At 37.4% G+C, this 18,597-nt stretch overlaps 1 protein-coding gene across 2 annotated transcripts; it reads right to left on the reverse strand.

Moving 5' to 3' along the window:
• Positions 1-1,258: 1,258 nt before the first annotated feature.
• Positions 1,259-13,955, reverse strand: LOC307011696 (serine/threonine-protein kinase pim-2-like). Of its 2 annotated transcripts, XM_079637667.1 has the most exons (9): positions 13,893-13,955; positions 13,182-13,619; positions 6,001-6,186; positions 4,035-4,129; positions 3,838-3,888; positions 3,216-3,597; positions 2,935-3,114; positions 2,529-2,674; positions 1,259-2,239 (listed from the first exon to the last, which is right to left on the reverse strand). In XM_079637667.1, the coding sequence occupies exons 1-8, from the start codon at positions 13,915-13,917 to the stop codon at positions 2,535-2,537; spliced, it is 1,497 nt and encodes a 498-aa protein (XP_079493793.1). In that variant the 5' UTR covers positions 13,918-13,955; the 3' UTR covers positions 1,259-2,239; positions 2,529-2,534. The 2 variants fall into 2 exon arrangements, with proteins under 2 accessions (XP_079493793.1, XP_079493794.1); XM_079637668.1 differs by lacking the exon at positions 2,529-2,674.
• Between the last annotated feature and the right edge of the window lie 4,642 nt (positions 13,956-18,597).

Consider the following 18,597-nt stretch of genomic DNA (forward strand, 5'->3'; position numbering starts at 1 on the left):
CAGCGGATGCAAGGTCCCCCTGCTCAAGCCAGCGCATGTCCAGGCCCGTCTGAAGTTGGCCAATGACCATCTGGATGATCCAGAGGAGGAATGGGAGAAGGTCATGTGGTCTGATGAGACAAAAAGAGAGCTTTTTGGTCTAAACTCCACTCGCTGTGTTTGGAGGAAGTTCTTCCCCAAGATGAGTACAACACTAAGAACACCATCCCAACCGTGAAGCATGGAGGTGGAAACATCATTCTTTGGGGATGCTTTTCTGCAAAGGGGACAGGACGACTGCACCGTATTGAGGGGAGGATGGATGGGTCGTGGCTGGGTCTTCCAGCATGACAACGACCCGAAACACACAGCCAGGGCAACTAAGGAGTGGCTCCGTAAGAAGCATCTCAAGGCCCTGGAGTGACCTAGCCAGTCTCCAGACCTGAACCCAATAGAAAATCTTTGGAGGGAGCTGAAAGGCCGTATTGCCCAGCGACAGCCCCGAAACCTGAAGGATCTGGAGAAGGTCTGTATGGAGGAGTCGGACAAAATCCCTCCTGCAGTGTGTGCAAACCTGGTCAAGAACTACAGGAAACGTACGATCTCTGTAATTTCAAACAAAGGTTTCTGTACCAAATATTAAGTTCTGCTTTTCTGATGTATCACAAATGTCATGCAACATTTAAAATGCAAATTAATTACTTAAAAATTATACAATGTCATTTTCAATTTCAGTTGAACAGTTTGCTCTTAAGCCAAATTGCATTGGATGCATAGCAAATGAACTAGTATTTAGATAATCATTTGCACAGCCAACAATTTCTCGGCAACCTTTGAGACTATAGGTAAAATACTAGGTCTGTGATAGGTGCCTCCACTTTTAGATATAGGCGGCACTACAGCAGATGATGACTTCCAAGCACATAGGAACGTCCCTGGAGAAATTCAAAGGTTGATAATTTTGGTGAAAGGATTAACTAGTGATAGACTATAATAGTGACTCAATGAGCTCTTTAAGTATTACTACATCCATACCAAATATATTCTTTTGCTCTGGATTGTTCTTAAATCTCTTAAGATATAATTGTTCTTAAAATGTCTAATTCAGTGACTGCCTTTAAAGTAAAACTGTATTAACTAGACAAACTTATGTGCTAAGGAGAAAAAAACATTGTTCAGTTGTGACTACAAAATCAATAAAATAACGAGCTGGATTATTAGTCAGCTTCCAATTTCCTATCAATTCAAGTGATATCCTATCTTTTTTTGTTTGTTTTTTATTCTTTTTTATTCTTTTTAATTGATTCAACTGTTTCCAGATTATTTTGGTATTAAGTTATTAACTCTTGCCTGTTCAATTATCCCTATGCCTTATCTTTTCTGAGTGTCTTTAACCACCTTGTTCCTTAACATAACAAAATGTTGGCTATCATGACTTAACTTTGATTTATTAGTTTTTAAAGCAAGATCCTGTTCTTTAATCAGTTTTAAAATATCTGAATTTTTCCAGAGGACAGTATATTTTTTTATTTGTATGACTAAATTTCCAACTAAAATCTTTAATAGTGTGCTCTAATACTTTGGAGAATATTAGACTTTCTTCCTCCTGATCTTTTCCTATCAATACATCACCCCACCCCATATGATGAACCGCACTTCTGAAGTCATCTAGTTTGTTTTAGGATGCCATGAGAATCATATTTCATTAATCAATCACACTGTTTTAGAAATTGTTTCAAATTTTCATAAAAACTCATATTTGAAGAGGGAGGACTATAAATTACAACTAATACAAAGGACAATTGTGGTGATAGTATAAGATTCAGACCTATGAATAAACCAAATCCATACAATTTGACCAAGCGATTTCATTACACTGGATACCAGTTTTCACATAGATCATAACTCCACCCCTTAGAACCAACTCTATCTTTCTAATGCTGCTGATGGGGAGTTTACATGAAGCCATTTCTCAGATAAACAAAGAACATCAAATTTGAGTCCAGTAAAAGATGATGAATTTAATCACTTTTTGATATAAAACTATGTTCAAATGACCACCTAAGAGACCCTTTGGCTTAACTTCAGGGTCCCAAATTGTTCTTGATTGATTTCCTGTCCGAAAGATCGCCCATGTTGCCAGGCTCTAAGCTGTCTGGTGTGGGTCGGCTTGAGTTCCCTGTCGAGTTGAGGTTGGATTTCGGGCTTCGGGTCACGTCACAAGCTCAAGCCCTCCCAAGGTCAGCAAGTATGTTATTTCCTATCCAATACAAAGATTATATGAACATGTCAACTCATAAATGTTTTTACAGCAGAATATAATTCTGTTTGCATCACTGATTGTGTTGTTTTCCTGTTTATTATCATGAACCTGCTTTGAAACAATCTTTATTGTATAAAGCACATTATAAATGAAGGTGACTAGACTATGACAACAACATTAAAATGAACTCCGTTCACTACACAAATTAGAAAATCTCACTACAAAAAATAACAGAATTGAAGATAAATGGTAATAATCCTACTCTGTCTGTTACACTTCCTCACACCTGAAATCACTGATCGAGTGAATCTCCTGAACTTCTCCAATCTACAAGAAGATCATTTCTAATCCATTTATGTTGTAACATCTGCTCTAACGTCAGCCGTTTAGTTGGATCCTTTGTTAGGCACTGGCTAATCAGATCACTGCATTCTGTACAAATATTAATAAGGAGAAAGCTGGTTAGTCATGACCATGTGACTTGGCATCTTAACATTAATGTAAGGTAAAATCTTCTTTATCTTTACTTTAAAGGTGAAGGATGCAGTTTCTGCGACAAAAAGAGAGCATATTTTCACGCAACTCTTACTGGTTAAAAAAAATCTTACATACAGTACTTCACATTTAATTGTTTCTGTACAGAGCTTTTGCTTTATGTGCGTTTATCAAAGATATCAATATTATTCACTCACCTTTGGATAAGTTGGAGTTCTCAAAAGTAACTTTGGCTTGTCTGATTTCCATTCTATTGAAAAAAGGAGAACATGCGTTCACCATCTCATACAACAAGACTCCTAGAGCCCAGACATTTGTTGGGACGGCGTGGAATCTCGTATCTGTGAAGACTTCAGGTGGGCAGTAAGTCGGTAATCCTGTAAGGAAGACATTCACACATTGTTGAGCTTTTTTATTTTAAGTGTCAAATAATCAGTAAGTCACTACATTCAGGTTTCCACACTGCCAAAATGCTCACCACGGTATATTCTTCTCTCGTAGCCATCACTACTAAGTAGCTGACCGCAGCCAAAGTCAATCAGCTTGAGCTCTAACGTGTTTTTCTTCATCAGGAAGTTTTCAGCATGAACGTCATTATGAAAAACTCCACGCTCGATGCAGTGTTGTACTGCCAGCACAGCCTGTCGCATGATGACCCGTGCCGTTGTTTCATCCAGTTCAGGGTTACGAATGATGAAGTCCAGCAAGCTCTCGCACGGTTCGGGGAACTCCATGACGAGAGTGAATGTTTGAGGGTGTTCAAACCACTCGTATAGCTGTATGACGTAGGGGCTTCTGGGTTCTTGCCTCATCATTAGCAGCAGCGCCACTTCTGTTACGAGAGGTTCGGGATGCCCAGGCTAGAGAAAAGTAGCAGACAGAAGGTTAGCTGGGTACAAATCTGAAGAAAACATGTCATTTTTAAATGTACTTTGCTTTTATATCTGTAGATACACAGCCTTTTCAGCTCAAAGTTATTTGGTGGTTCTAGGCTTATTTGTCTATAACATTTACAGCTAATGCTTCCTACGTGTGTATTAATAACTACAGTAATCAGCACTCAAACTACTAAATACACATTCAGGTTTTGGCCAACTTACAATATCAAGATAACGATTGTTGTCAATCTTGCTCATCTGCTTGATGGCAACCTGCAAAAAAAAAAAAAAAAAAAAAAATTCAATAACAGTATTCAGGCACCTGACCTTGCACTAGGTATTAAACCATCTATAAATTGTTTTAAATATGTTTTGATGCATGCAAGAGGAAAATGTTTGTACAGTTCGGTAATATTTACCTTTTTGCCATCAAATTTCCGTGTTCCCTCGTACACCCTGCCAAATCCTCCCGATCCAATCATCTCTCCTAAGTTGAAGAGAGACTCAAAGGACTCTGAAAAACAAACAGAAAAAATATGATAAATATATGAGCTTGCTAGATCCTTTTAAAGGTGGGGTATGTAATTCTCTTTTTTGGCCATTTTTTCAAAATCACTTAAAATCCTATTCCTAACCCACTAACAGCCACTGAGTTAGAAGCACTGAAATAAAAATGAAACAATTTAATCATCTGTGGAACGGGCAGGACTCGAAGGGCAGGGCCAATCATTTCCAAGACCACCTAGAATCATTAGACAGTAAGTGCGTCAATCAATCGGTCGTACCATCCCCCCTCCCCCCATCCATGTCCATGTTCTTTGAATGGGTGGAGTCAAAGGAAAGAAGGTAGGACCATTTGAGTTGTGTATTTTCAAAATCTGCCGGCCGTTTTGCAAATCACATACCCCACCTTTAATTAATTATAAAAGGTTACAGTTTATTTTAAGGTGAGGTACTTGTTACTCAAATAAGTACTGGGTAATATTAATTAACTACATGTGCTTACTATAGAGTTAGGGTTTGGTTTAGGGTTAGTTACTTGTAATTATGCATAATTTACTGTTATAACTATAGTAAGTAGATGTAGTAATGTGTAACTGTCACTTTACAATTAAGTGTTATTTTATTTTACAGTCCTGTTTCCCACGTACATACTATGTACTAAATACAGTAATTACAATAACTGAGTAATAACTAGGTACTAACCCAGAACCTTCACCTAAACCTAACCTTAACCCCTGTAGTTACCTTATATCTATCTATCTATCTATCTATCTATCTATAAATAACAGGAATGTCAGTCTGTATGTGTGTCTGTCTGTTAATCGCATATCTCTCGAACCGTTAGTCCGATGGATTTCAAACTTGACAGGTGTCTTGCTACGGGCACGAGTACGTGCAGTGCCAAGTTTGACGTTGTTTGGATTAGAAATGCAAAAGATATCGGTAAATATATCGGTAAAAGAAGCACTTAAAAGGTTGTGGTTTAAAAATAAACATTCTGGCATAAACACTCTGTCAGCTAAACATTAAGTCAGCTACACTATTTACTTCTGAATATTATATTTTATTCACGGCCATCATTTGTAGTAGCCTATTCACAAACTGTTTGCTCAAGCGTAGCGTGTTTTCGGAGTTCACTGTGTAGCCTTGCTCCCTCAATCGTCGCGCTTATTCATTTGTGGATGTTAACTGAATCTGTAAGTCATTGCTGACTGTTTACTTCTGAATATTATATTTAATTCTGGTGCGCTTAACGTTATCGCTACTGTGTAATAGTAGCCTATGCTTTTCACCAACTAAACATATCCTATTCAATGCGTTCACAGTCTCTTTTACGGTCATCATTTGTAGTAGCCTATTCACAAACTAACTGAGACAAAATTTGCGTTTTCTCTGAGTTCACTGTGTAGCCTGCTCCAGCCAAGGTCTGAACCTCCCCTGAATCGTCGCGCTTATTCATTTGTGGATGTTAACTGAATCTGTAAGTCAGCTAGCAAGTAGCGTTTTCTCGAAGAAAGCAGCGGAGCTTACGTAGCGTTTTCTCGGAGTTCACTGTGTAGCCTGCTCCCTGAATCGTGTAGTTAAATTTTCCATATTTATTGTGTGTCATTATGTCAGTATATTTGCTGTCTACCATGCACAAATAAAAATGTCATAGAACTTTTGCTGTGTAATTGTAACAATGAGCACACAAACACACCAAACCAACAATTAAAACACACACAAAAACTGATTTTGCACGGGCACTTTGCACTACTTATATCAATATGGGGAAAATAATATTAATATTCTCGGAAAACAAGCCTTAAGATATCTTTAGTGGAAAAAAAGACGACAATACTGTTTAAAATAATGTTCAAGAAATAATGACTGTGGATTTACCATTATTTGGCTTGACGGCCGAGTGATCTGGATCAGGCTCTGGGTCCAGATCTGGTGGAGGGACGAAAGGCTCCACAACATCCACAGCACTGTGACAACAGCAGCCGAAATGACGTTTCATAGCCTTCCACGCGCTCAAGAGGAAACTACAAATTCCTTTCCTCTTCCTACATTCTGCAGGTTTTTCTGAAATGAAGAAAAACAATAGAAAAGACAACTATTAAAAACATATCTGACCTCAAATTAAACAATGACAAAATTACACATTTTACTCTTTGATTCTTATCTGTAATGTTACAAAGTAATGCAAATATTATACTTCTGCTTAATGCCTGCATAAATGTCCCAAAGTCTTATTTCACAATATTAAGTATTAACATCTAGTTTTTTTCAATGTTTCAAAAATGTTTTTTTCTTGGTGATGTTATTAAGGGAACATTCTGTTTTATAATTTTGCAAACATTAGGCTATGGGAACGCTACTTTTGAATATTTTGAAAAATATGTTAGACAAACTTCCAACAAAGACATTTTGGAAAATTTTCGGAAAGAAAATTTCAGCTAAATTATGCTGAGCAACGGTAAATATTATTAGACCTGTGTAGTGGCGGTTTTATGATATTCATTGATCTTTAGTAAAATATAGATGATTCAAAGAATGTCACATGTGTGACTCTCACTTGTAGTGAGAGAAGATTCTTTTTATGTACCTGGGAAGGCAGAAGGGAAAGACACTCCAGAGAACAGACGAACAAGGACCTCTGACCTAGATGTCAGAAGGCCATTTGGTGAAGGAGGGCTTAGGAGTTGGCTCTAGTGACGAATCGAAACTAGTGTTATGGCTTCCTTGTCTATGGAAAATTACTGAATGGAAAACTACTGTGGGGGGAGGGCTCTGCGGAGAAGGCCTTGAAGATTAGGATAAAAAGCTAGTTCAGTCTGTCTGGGGGTGTGTCACTCTTCTGCACAGGGTAACAACTGTGTATTAGACTGCTCCTATTCTTGCAAGAATAAATACTTTAATTTTATAATTTGACTCTGAGTCTCCCTTACGCAGTGATGTTTGTTTGATGAATTTTTGCCACAACAATTTGGTGTCAGAAGTGGGATTCCTTGGACGATGCCTCCTGGACCTGAGATCGGACGGTGTTTGGCCACCTGGACTGAGTAAGTTCCAGCTCTACCTCGTAAACTTGAGAGAGAGAGGCCGGCCGATGTCAGAGCCCGGGAGGATCGGACACTGGAATCAAAGAACTCAGGTGGCTCCGAACAACATATCTCTGGGTAAGGTATAATTCAATTAAGTTTAATTGGGGGAAGAGTGAAATTGAACCATATTGGCTGAGAACTGTTTTCTGTGGTACGTAATCTGAAATTAATTGAGATCTACGTACAGATCAAGATATTTCAAACAGATACGAGGAAAATAATCTGAAATTAATTGAGGTCTGTGACAGAACAAGATATTTCAAGCAGATAAATAATCTGGAATTAATTGAGAACTGTGACAGACCAAGACATTTCATACAGATAGGTACCTGAAATTAATTGTTCCACCACGGAGCGAATTATTTTTGGGTGCTGAAGCTAATTAGGGGGAACCAGGAAAATCGTAACAGATTTTTTTGGTAAACCGTAATTAGGAGGACACTAATAGTGTAACCCGTCCGGCTGGGTTAAAAGAAAGGTCGGGTTTGTCGGGGACGCCTGACAAATAAAGAGAACGCGCGTAAAAGAGAAATCCACAGAGAACAGATAAGCGGCCAATATGGGGAAGTCTGAAAAGCAAGCTTGCGAAATTTGGTACACCGGTGTTTTGTCAAATGAGATAAAATTAAGGGCAGAAATGTATGATATTGAGCGCCACAAGATGGTGCGAGAATCAGTTGAACAAGGCAGTGAGAAACAAAGGTTGTTGTGTCTGTGTTCAACGTGTGTAAAAGTGTGAAAAGACAATGAGTTGTTGGCTAGAATGTATTGCCATATAGTAAGATTGAATATAACTGATAAAAGGGTTTTTATTTTTCACCCATTAGATGGATGCATGACATTAGATGTCAGAAGATTTTTTTTTTTGTAACAAAAGTTGATCCTCTTTGTGAAGGATTGAGATTTGAGTAATATGATATTTTGGTTTCTGTAAAAACAGTAAGTAGGATAAGTGGGACAGAGACAGTAATGATAATACTTGTTGAATCTGCAGACTAACCATTTTGAGAAGAAAACAACTGTAGAAAATGTATGTTATGAAAATAACATTTCTGATAAAATTTATGGAACTATATATGAACGCCTGTTAAGTCAGATTAAGAAATGGTATGAAAAGTGAGGTTCAGATTAAAAATAATAAGGTATTGAGTATTAACAGGGATTAACATGAAATAAAGATAATTAATGTTTCATTTAGCAAAATGGGGAACAATTCTATATTTTAATGGTAAAATAAAGAGTGAAATTATGTTTATTTTTGGTTTGACAACCATAGTGTCTTTTGAACCTAAAGACTCCAGCTATGCTGGGAGTACAGCAACAGCACGTGCTTATTCAGCCCGGCTTCCGGATGTTAAATGTGTACTTGCTATTGTAATCAGTGTTGTTGATGATAATACCGAATTAGAGAGATGTAAAGACATATTTTGGAATTCAATAATGTAAAATGTCGGATATTTTGTTGATATTAAGTCATTGAAGGCAAAAGACATTGTCTGTTTTATAAAGGAAATTATGGGTCGGGGATAATTTTCCCTGGACAAGTGTTAAAGTTAAATAGAAACTTTGTGAAAACAACTTAGAAACAATTTATGGATTTCCGTGCAGTTTATGAAAATTAATGTTCTGCCGATAATAATGATGAAGATTATGATTTGGCTAGTGTGATCCGCCACTGGTGGACTGTAAGAGGAACAGAGAACTGCTTATCAGCTCTGTTTACAAACTGATTGGAACACACTGCTTCAAGGGTGTCAGTAAGTTGGAGCTGCTAGAAAGCTCAAGGTGATCGAACTATAGGCAAGGGGACAGAGAGTGTTTTAATTGTGGTCAGCTGCGTTTAGCAGTAACTGTAAATGACCACTCAGAAAGGTGGAAAAGAAAGTTGATGGAATGTGAAAGTGACGTGGATTAATGTGGGTTTGAAAGTAGAACAGTATTTGTCGTAAGTAGATTGAAAGAGAAAAGAAAGTTGATAGATGGAAGTCGTAAGTAGATTGAAAGAGAAAAGAAAGTTGATAGATGGAAGTCGTAAGTAGATTGAAAGAGAAAAGAAAGTTGAAAGATTTAAGTTGTAAGGAAATCCTTTTAAAAGGAAAGAACTAAAGTACCAGTAGATGTAAATTGCAGATAAGCAAAATATTTGTAAAAGTAAAGGTAACTAAAAATATGATTGTCTTATAATGAAACGCTTAAAAAAAAAGGTTTTGGAAGATCCTAATTGTAGATTGGTAAATTGTAGAAGAGAAAATATGAAAAATATTGTCAGATAAAGTTGTAATTGAAAACCTGACAACTAAAATGTAGATGTTTTAATGAAACGTTATTGAGAAATAGAATAACTATTTGTTGCTAAATGTAAAAATGTAGAAAGGGATCTGATTAAACAAACAGCTTGGTAGTGTTGACCATGAAGCAGCTAGAAGATGTTTTGGTTTCAAAAGATAAGATTGGGACTTGGCTGAAACTGACTCAATATGAGTGGAAATTTGTAATGTCTAAATTCCCTGATGTATGGGCAAAAGACAACTATAAAATTATTCTAAAATTGAAAAGCGTATGTAATTTCTGGCAAAGATGCCTTAAGCTGCCAGAATTAAAAGATAAAGTAGAGAATGTTTAGTATGACAAAAAAGTGTACCAAGTCCTGAAGGCCTCAGAGTCTCTGTCTCATTCAATGTCAGAAGGCTGTTATCTTAGCCTGTCATGACAATAAGCTATTTAGTAAAGCACAGTTTCAGTTGAAAATTATAGACACAGATGTTAAAAGAAATCATGTTAAAGGAAATCATTGCCATTCAGAGGGCAATTTGTACTTAAATATTTTAGATTGTAAAACTGAATGACTTTAAAGAAGTCTTTAAAATAATAATGTAGACCTGAATGACAGAAGTGACATTTTTGTACTTTGTTATTTTAGGACCAGTAACGTATTTGTCTGATCTTAGCCTTCACCATGACACAGGACCTATGACCATGCTATAGATGTACACTGAATAGATGGATGTGAATAAAGTTCACTGTGATTTTGTTGATTCAGACAGGTCTAACAGATTTGAGTGATTAAATACTGTTGTTATTAACCTGTCTCCCTTAACATTTATTAGGCATGCAGTCCAGATAGAGGTGACTCTTGAATGTGTCTTTCCTAAGCTCCAGAAAAACAGCTGAGTTCTGTTGAAGAAACTGATTGTGTGATGCGAGCGGGTCACCAGTGGGTACGTGGCTACTCAAAGACGGGATGATTTTCCTGGCCAGGAGACATTCTAACGCAGGGGGTCCCGGACACTGCATCTCCGGATGGAGGTGTTATATGTGAGAAGGTATGAGAGTTGAGCGCTGATTACCAGAGGCCACTGGGGTCAGCAGAGCATTGTGGGGTCAGCAGAGCATTGTTTGACCGAGAAAATGTGAGTTCCTCTATACCACTCACCAGAGAAAACCCCCCTCGCAATTCACTGTATGGCTTGTTTTCAACTGTGACAAGTCTGATGGAAATTATAGATAAAGAGCTGATGGGAACATAACTTATTAATTTATATCAGGAACATGTTGGTTGCCTTATGGGCAAGGAAAATTAAAGAAGTGTTGATTTTGAACTAATATGTCTATAAGATGGTTTTAACTCCTGAAGGTTAGACATGGTGATAGTTAAAGATTAAGACAGTTTTTGTAAGAGTTTGGATAACAAAGGTTAGGTGAATTGAGAATTTATACAAGTATTCAAACTAAAGATAACCTTATAAATACTCATAGCATAATGTATTTTAGATTGTTGTAATGGTTCTAATTTGAGTTAAACATTTGTATATTAACATTTGTGAACTATTAAGGGTTCTAGACTATGATTAATTAAGTTTCAGTCTTAGGAGGCTGTTAAAAAAGATTATTTGTGTATAGTGAAAGAGAGACTGCTGGGTGGAGGAAGGGATTTGGTACTCTGTTTGTCTTTCTGTTATCAGGCCTGGTAAGGCAAGTTTAAACAAAATAATAATAATGAACCAAAACAACCCAGTTGACTTTTCTAAAGAAAAATGAATAATGAACAGATAGAACATTTGAAACGGTTTTAGAGGCCATGTAAAATTATATAAAAGCTACAGAAAGATGTGAAGTTTAAATCTTATTTAAACCTTAAATATTATACTTTTAGAGTTAATATAAAAAAAAGCGAACATTGTAAATGAGCAGTTAACATGCTGTATGTGTGTCTAGCATAAGTGTGTGTGATGGGGACAGCACTTTATGTCTTGTAGGTGTTAAGTGTGGGGCAGCTATTCCGCCTGAATAGTGAGTATATTGTGTCTTTAACCTCTGGAGAGTGTTTTTTCATTACAGATGTGTTAAGGCAAGTGACAAATTGTAAAGAAGGCAAATGCTGAGTAAATGATGACAGAATTTTAATTTTGAAGTGAACTATCCCTTTAAAGTCTCCATTCACAGGTGACAGTAAGCAGGAAATGGTTCATTCCATTGGGGGTGTGGTGGTGATCCCATTAGTCCATGGGGCAAACGAGATGATCAACACGCCTGGAGGAGGATGTGGACCAACTAATGAATTAAGAATGTGGTTTTGGGATGATTTTGAGGACTTTATTTGAGTAAATTGAAATAGAGCTTAGTATTGATATTGGTATATGACAAATGATTTGATTGGTTACTGATTTATTAGAAAATATTTGAGGTAAATGTTTTCAGGAAGAGAAGATCTATTAATTAATGTAAATTATAAGGATTATTATTGAAGCTGATTAAGTAGAACCACTGCCTGATTGAATTAAAGGTAAAAGAACAAAATATGGTTAGGGAAATGGATATGGGGAAAATGTTGAATGTGCAGGAGTTATGATTGTATGTGTTATTCTGATAATTTTGTTATTCATGGGTGAATGTGAGAAAACTGGAATGTCTGTTCAATTGAAAATGACAGTCTATCTGGATGATGATGATGATGATGAACAAAATTATGCAGATGATTCAAGTAGAGATTACAGTTAAATGTGTTGATGTTTTCTTTTTCTTTCTGAGAACGATTGATATGTAAAGAGGGTTAAAAGTAGCAGTCATCCGTGTTACGAGATGGCGTACAAGGACAGGGTTTGAAACTGAGGGATTTTTTTATTTTTTTTATTTATTTATTATCTGTTTGTTTTCCTACTGTGCTATAATCTTTTTCCTTACTAGTGTGACTGCGGTAGTGAGCCCGGCATTAGTAAATTGTTTACTTGCTTGCTAAATAATTAATGGGGCTTTCCCCCACAAAAACAGCCTTATGCTTCTTCATTCTAAACTTTTTCTTCACAGGTTCAAGGAGACTGATTTTTTAATGACTTGAACTTGCATTTATTATTGTTGTTATTATTATTATGTTTGATTAATAATGATAAAAAGTGAGGAGTTGTAGTGGCGGTTTTATGATATTCATTGATCTTTAGTAAAATATAGATGATTCAAAGAATGTCACATGTGTGACTCTCACTTGTAGTGAGAGAAGATTCTTTTTATGTACCTGGGAAGGCAGAAGGGAAAGACACTCCAGAGAACAGACGAACAAGGACCTCTGACCTAGATGTCAGAAGGCCATTTGGTGAAGGAGGGCTTAGGAGTTGGCTCTAGTGACGAATCGAAACTAGTGTTATGGCTTCCTTGTCTATGGAAAATTACTGAATGGAAAACTACTGTGGGGGGAGGGCTCTGCGGAGAAGGCCTTGAAGATTAGGATAAAAAGCTAGTTCAGTCTGTCTGGGGGTGTGTCACTCTTCTGCACAGGGTAACAACTGTGTATTAGACTGCTCCTATTCTTGCAAGAATAAATACTTTAATTTTATAATTTGACTCTGAGTCTCCCTTACACAGTGATGTTTGTTTGATGAATTTTTGCCACAACACCTGTTAAAAACTTGAAGCAGTCTTATGCAAAAAAATCTCTATCAGTAGTACACTTTACACCCCCCAGCCTTATTTCAATCTCACCTGTTGACCTCTTGTTCGCAGGAGACACCTCCATGGCACCCTGAGCTGTTAGGCCAGTCGAGGTCACTGTTGGCTCCACAGGAACTTGGCCTGGCAGCGGAGGGCACATCATCTCTTGGAGGCTGTCGGACCTGGACAAACTCCAGTTGCCACAACTGTCCCGTTCACTTGGGCCGTCCGATCCGTCGCCACTCCACCTCCACTCTACGATGTACGTCCCTCTGCTGCTAAGACTCAACTCTCCACATGACCGCCTGGACAGACATCCATCATCTGGGCTCTGCTGGCTGCCTCTCTGCCTCTTCCTGTGAGCCGGACCTGTGAACACAGAACCAGAAAACTCAGAAGACACAGAAGCTAAATCACCAGAACTGAGTCTCCAAACCTGACCAGCCATCTGAGTGGAAGCAGCTCTCCTGGATCTGGAGCGGCCTGAGGCTGGAATATTTCAGACATCACATTAACGTTAGTAATGTTTTGATAATAATCAATGATCAATGTCAGTGGTCAAATACAAATTGTTACAATAGTTACTCAAATTGAAAGGTTTATTTCACATGCAAGGAATCAAATACATGTGATCACTTAGCTGGGAAAATTGGCGGATCAAATGGGTTAACGTTAAGTTATCTCGAACAAGTTTCTGCACATTCATTTAGTCCATCATTAACATGCCATAAACAAATTAAAAACTAACGTTAGAGCACTCACCTCCTCTTTTTCCCATGTGAGCCATCAACGTCCTCCTCCAACCTGCAATAGAAACAATACAAAAAAAAAATACAATACAACCCTCCTCAGAAATACGATCAAAAGAAATCAAATAAAAACATTTTAAAAAAATAAAAATAAAAAAATAAAACACAAATAATAAAATTAAATACAAAATTAAATAAAACTACAAACTCCTAGTTTAACTCCCAGATAATAACAATTAACAGTTAGATAAAAGCGTCCTCAGAAGAAGAAAAAATATGTAACGTTAACGTTAAAAAAAGGAAAGGATATAGGCCTATCCTCCAATCTACTACTTCTAGAATATAGGCTAGTAAGTTTTCTCTCAGGAATCCTCCAAATATAGCTTCAAAATCGCAAGATCTGCACAGAAAATACTCGGCAAAAGTCTCTGAATTCGCCTCGTCTCTCAAGCAACAGAAAGCGATGTTTGAGTGTACAAACAAATATCACGTGTCGCTATAGCAACTAAAATTCGAATCATAATGATCGCACGCAGACCTGAAGTCGGCATCAATTAATCTACTTATACTTGCAAAACAGTCGTGTGACGTAATATAGGCCTAGAGATTGTGCTCCCTTGAGACTGCCTTTATGTCGAAGTGGTATTAATAGTATGGAAGCTTGTTTCCGCCACAAAATATGATTATTTATTATTATTATTAAATTCAATAAAATCTAAACAGGCATCCTGTTTGTCAATCATTTAGTCATGTTCTGCGAGAGCAAGTGGCGGAGCTCAGTATTTCTTTAGTGGTGACCAAGCAAGGGCCAGCAACCAGTCTGGGGTGGCACATAAATCTGAATTATTTTAACATTAAAAATTATAAATGTTAAATCTCAGCTAGAGCGCAATAGAAGTTATGAAATTATTATCTGTCAGTCAACCACTGTAAACATAGCCAAATGTCCTAAAAGGAATAAGAATACAAAAAAACAGCAAGACATCGGTAAAGCTTTTTCCTCGCTGGAGGGAGCTGAGAGCGCTTGAAAACAGATTTGCTTGACAGGCTATACTTTTCTATACTATATTTTGCGTGGTAGGCTAGACCATGTTGTCACAAAGATGCCAAATTATTTGGCTAGTTATAAAACAGTGCTTATCTTTGCCTGTGATTCTCTGGCCTGCAGTTAAAGGGATAGTTCGCCCTAAAAATGAACATCACGTTATCATTTACTCACCCTGGTGTTGTTTTAACGCCCTTTTTTTTTCTTTTTCGAACCACAAAAAAGATTTGTAAAAAAGTCCTGCTTGTCCATATAATGGCAGTGAATCAACCAGCATCAAGCTGTGGCGGCTAACAATCAAACACAATTAGGCTATCCATTATATTTAATAAATAGTCCAGCAAACCCCTCACCCAACGTAGGCTACCTCACAAGGTTTCACTCCAAGTATACACATTGTTTCCCCTGGACAATAAATCTGCTCCCTTGCTCTCCTCATAGGATATGAGTTGCCCCGGTGGATGAAAGCCTTGTATCGCACTCGCACCACACAATCAGCTATTTTATTACTGATGCAATTGAAGGGAGCGTGTGCCTCCCAGCCGGTTGATATAAGCATACACTGTAGAATTGTCTGTTTTCACTATAACATGCTGTCAACTATATTTTGCTACAGCATTTTAAACATGATTGCAATGACATTTCAGAGCTTGTGTCTATGGAAATACTATCAGTGAATAAAAATGTGTTTAAAGCTACTCCAGAAGTCTTGGAATATAGCCTACCGCATATGGACTATGTGACACGCATGCCTTTTTGGAGCTTTACAGACATGTTGACTATATGAAAAGGCATTGTATGGAAAAGAGCTGCATAACAATTCTTCACTGCCCTCCCAAAATTGTGTTCCACTGTAAAAAAAAATTGTAAATAATGATGATATAATTTATTTTTGGGTAACTCTTCCAATAAGCTTAAGGATTGACCTAAATCTTTCTAACAATAATAGCTTCTTTAACCTTAATAACCAGTGGGGGTGTTATGCACCAATTTTGTTTCATTAGTAGCCTATTGCTTACATGCTCTCTCATTTATTGTAGGGTTATGCACCTGGATGATGCAACGGCAGCCATTGTGCCAGAACGCCCACCACACACCAGCTTATTGGTGGAGAGGAGACAGATTGATAGAGCATTAGTATACTGATATATATACAGTGCTGGTCAGAATTATGGCTGTAAAAAATAAATCTGCATTGTTTATCCTTATGATTTTATTTTAAAAAATGCAAAAATCTAACCTTTTATTGAAGTCAAAGAATTGAAAGTAGGGGGGTGGGGGGTGGGGGGGAATCACATTATGAAATAAATGTTTTTCTCCAAAACACATTGGGAACAATTATTTGCACCCTTTTATTAAATAGTTTTTGCAACCTCCTTTTTCCAAGATAACAGCTCTGAGTCTTCTCCTATAATGCCGGATGAGTTTGGTGAACACCTGACAAGAGATCAGAGACCATTCCTCCATACAGAATCTCTCTAGATCCTGCAGATTCCCAGATCCATGTTGGCGCTTCACTTCAGCCCACTCATTTTCTATATAGGGTTCAGGTCAGGGACTGGGATGGCTATTGCAGATTTGCAGGTTTTGTGCTGAGTGACCCATTTTTGTTTTGATGTTTGTTTTTCGTCCTGTTGGAAGATCCAAACATGGCCCATTATAAGATTTCTAGCAGAAGTTGTCAGGTTTTGATTTTTTATCTGTTGGTATTTGATCGAAACCATGATGCCATCTGAACAAGATGTCCAGGACCTCTGGCAAAAAATTAGACCCACATATACAGTCGTGCTCAGAATTAATCATACCCCTGGTAAAAATGATCAAAAATGGCTGTAAAAAATAAATCTGCATTGTTTATCCTTTTGATCTTTGATTAAAAAAATTGGCAAAAGTCTAACCTTTCATTTAAGTAAAATAATTGAAAGTGGGGGGGAAATCACATTATTAAATAAATATTTTTCTCCAAAACACGTTGGCCACAATTATTCATACCCCTAGAATTTTTTATGAGTAAAGTATCTCTGAACTATATTCCCATTAATATTAACATTTTTTAGCACACCAGGGTGAACATGAAATTGTCTAGCTATGACTTCTTGTTCACAGGAATTTAAATATGAGGAAACACAAAGGCCAAATTCCCTTAATCATCCAACACAATGAGTAAAACCAAAGAATATAGTTCTGATGTGCAGCAAAAGATTGTTGAGCATCACAAAATGGAAAGTGGCTGTAAGAAAATAGCTAAAGAATTGAAAATCCTCATTTTGACGATCAGGGCAATAATTAAGAAGTTATAATCAACTGAAGATGTCACGAATCTGCCAGGAAGAGGACGTGTGTCTATTTGCCTTAATGGACGGTGAGGAGGATGGTTTGAGTGGCCAAAGACTCTCCAAGGATCACAGATGGAGAATTGCAGAGATTAGTTGAGTCTTGGGGTCAGAAAGCCTATTAAAGGGGTGGTAAAGTATGATTTCACTTTTCCAACTTTAGTTAGTGTGTAATGTTGCTGTTTGAGCATAAACAACATCTGCAAAGTTACAACGCTCAAAGTTCAAAGCAAAGGGAGATATTTGCTTTTAAAGAAATCGTTTTTTTAAGGACTACAACAAACGGCTGGTAGGGACTACACGACATTCCTCCGGGTTTAGTGACATCAGCAAGTCTAAAATGTACATAAACCCCGCCCCCGGGAACACGCAGTTGAGGGAACAAGTCAAATATTTGTATTTGTAATATTTGTATAGTATTTTGTCACAGAAGTGAGTCAGCTCAAACTTTAGCATCCATCTTTTCACATGCAATCGAAAGTCACTCTGTGTGCATCTCACAACAGTTCCTATACGAGCGATTTATAGATTACCATGACAGAATATCCTAATTGAAGATAGTTAACGCCACATCAGCAACATAAATTCATCAACTAACGTTAACCTTTCAGAGACGTTCTGTTGCATTCTACATGTTGTCTCTCCATCTTTGTCTGACTCCGTTTTGACATAAAAGACAGAACAGTTTCTGTTTGAAACCCCGCCCTCTGCAGCAGCTCATTTGCATTTAAAGGGCCAGACACAAAACGGTGCGTTTTTGCAAATCCTCAAAAAGTGAAAACTTTAACATGCTATATAAAAATATCTGTGGGGTATTTTGTGCTAAAACTTCACATACACACTTCTGGGGACATCAGAAATTTATTTTACATCTTGTGAAAATGGCATTTTACCACCCCTTTAAAAAAAATCAAACGACCCCTACATCACCACATGTTGTTTGGGAGGGTTTCAGGAAAAATGCTCCTCGCTCATCCAAAAACAAACTCTAGCATGTTCAGTTGTCAGACACGACTGGGTCTTCACACGGCACAGGTTCTGTGCTCAGATCAAACTAAAAAAAGAGCTTTTTGGCAGAAAACACGCTAGATGGGTTTGGTGCACACAAGGATAAAAAGTGCCCCAGCATGTGTACAATTTAATATACCGTTGGATCTTTAATGTTGTGGGCATATTTTTATGCTGGAGGTCCTGGACTTCTTGTTCAGATACATGGCATCGTGGATTCTATCAAATATCAACAGATAAAAAATCAAAACCTGACGGCTTCTGCTATAAATCTTATAATGGCCCGTGGTTGGATCTTCCATCAGGACCACGATCCAAAACAAACATCAAAA

Source organism: Phoxinus phoxinus (assembly GCF_949152265.1).
Source record: "Phoxinus phoxinus genome assembly, chromosome: 15".
Classification (NCBI taxonomy): Eukaryota; Metazoa; Chordata; class Actinopteri; order Cypriniformes; family Leuciscidae; genus Phoxinus; species Phoxinus phoxinus.

Coding starts and splice junctions, on each gene's coding strand:
- LOC307011696 (XM_079637667.1), bottom strand. CDS start 13,917: ATGGCTCACATGGGAAAAAGAGGAG. Junction 13,620..13,892: donor TCACATGGGAAAAAGAGGAG/GTGAGTGCTCTA, acceptor GAAATATTCCAG/CCTCAGGCCGCTCCAGATCC. Junction 3,889..4,034: donor GGAAATTTGATGGCAAAAAG/GTAAATATTACC, acceptor TTTTTTTTGCAG/GTTGCCATCAAGCAGATGAG.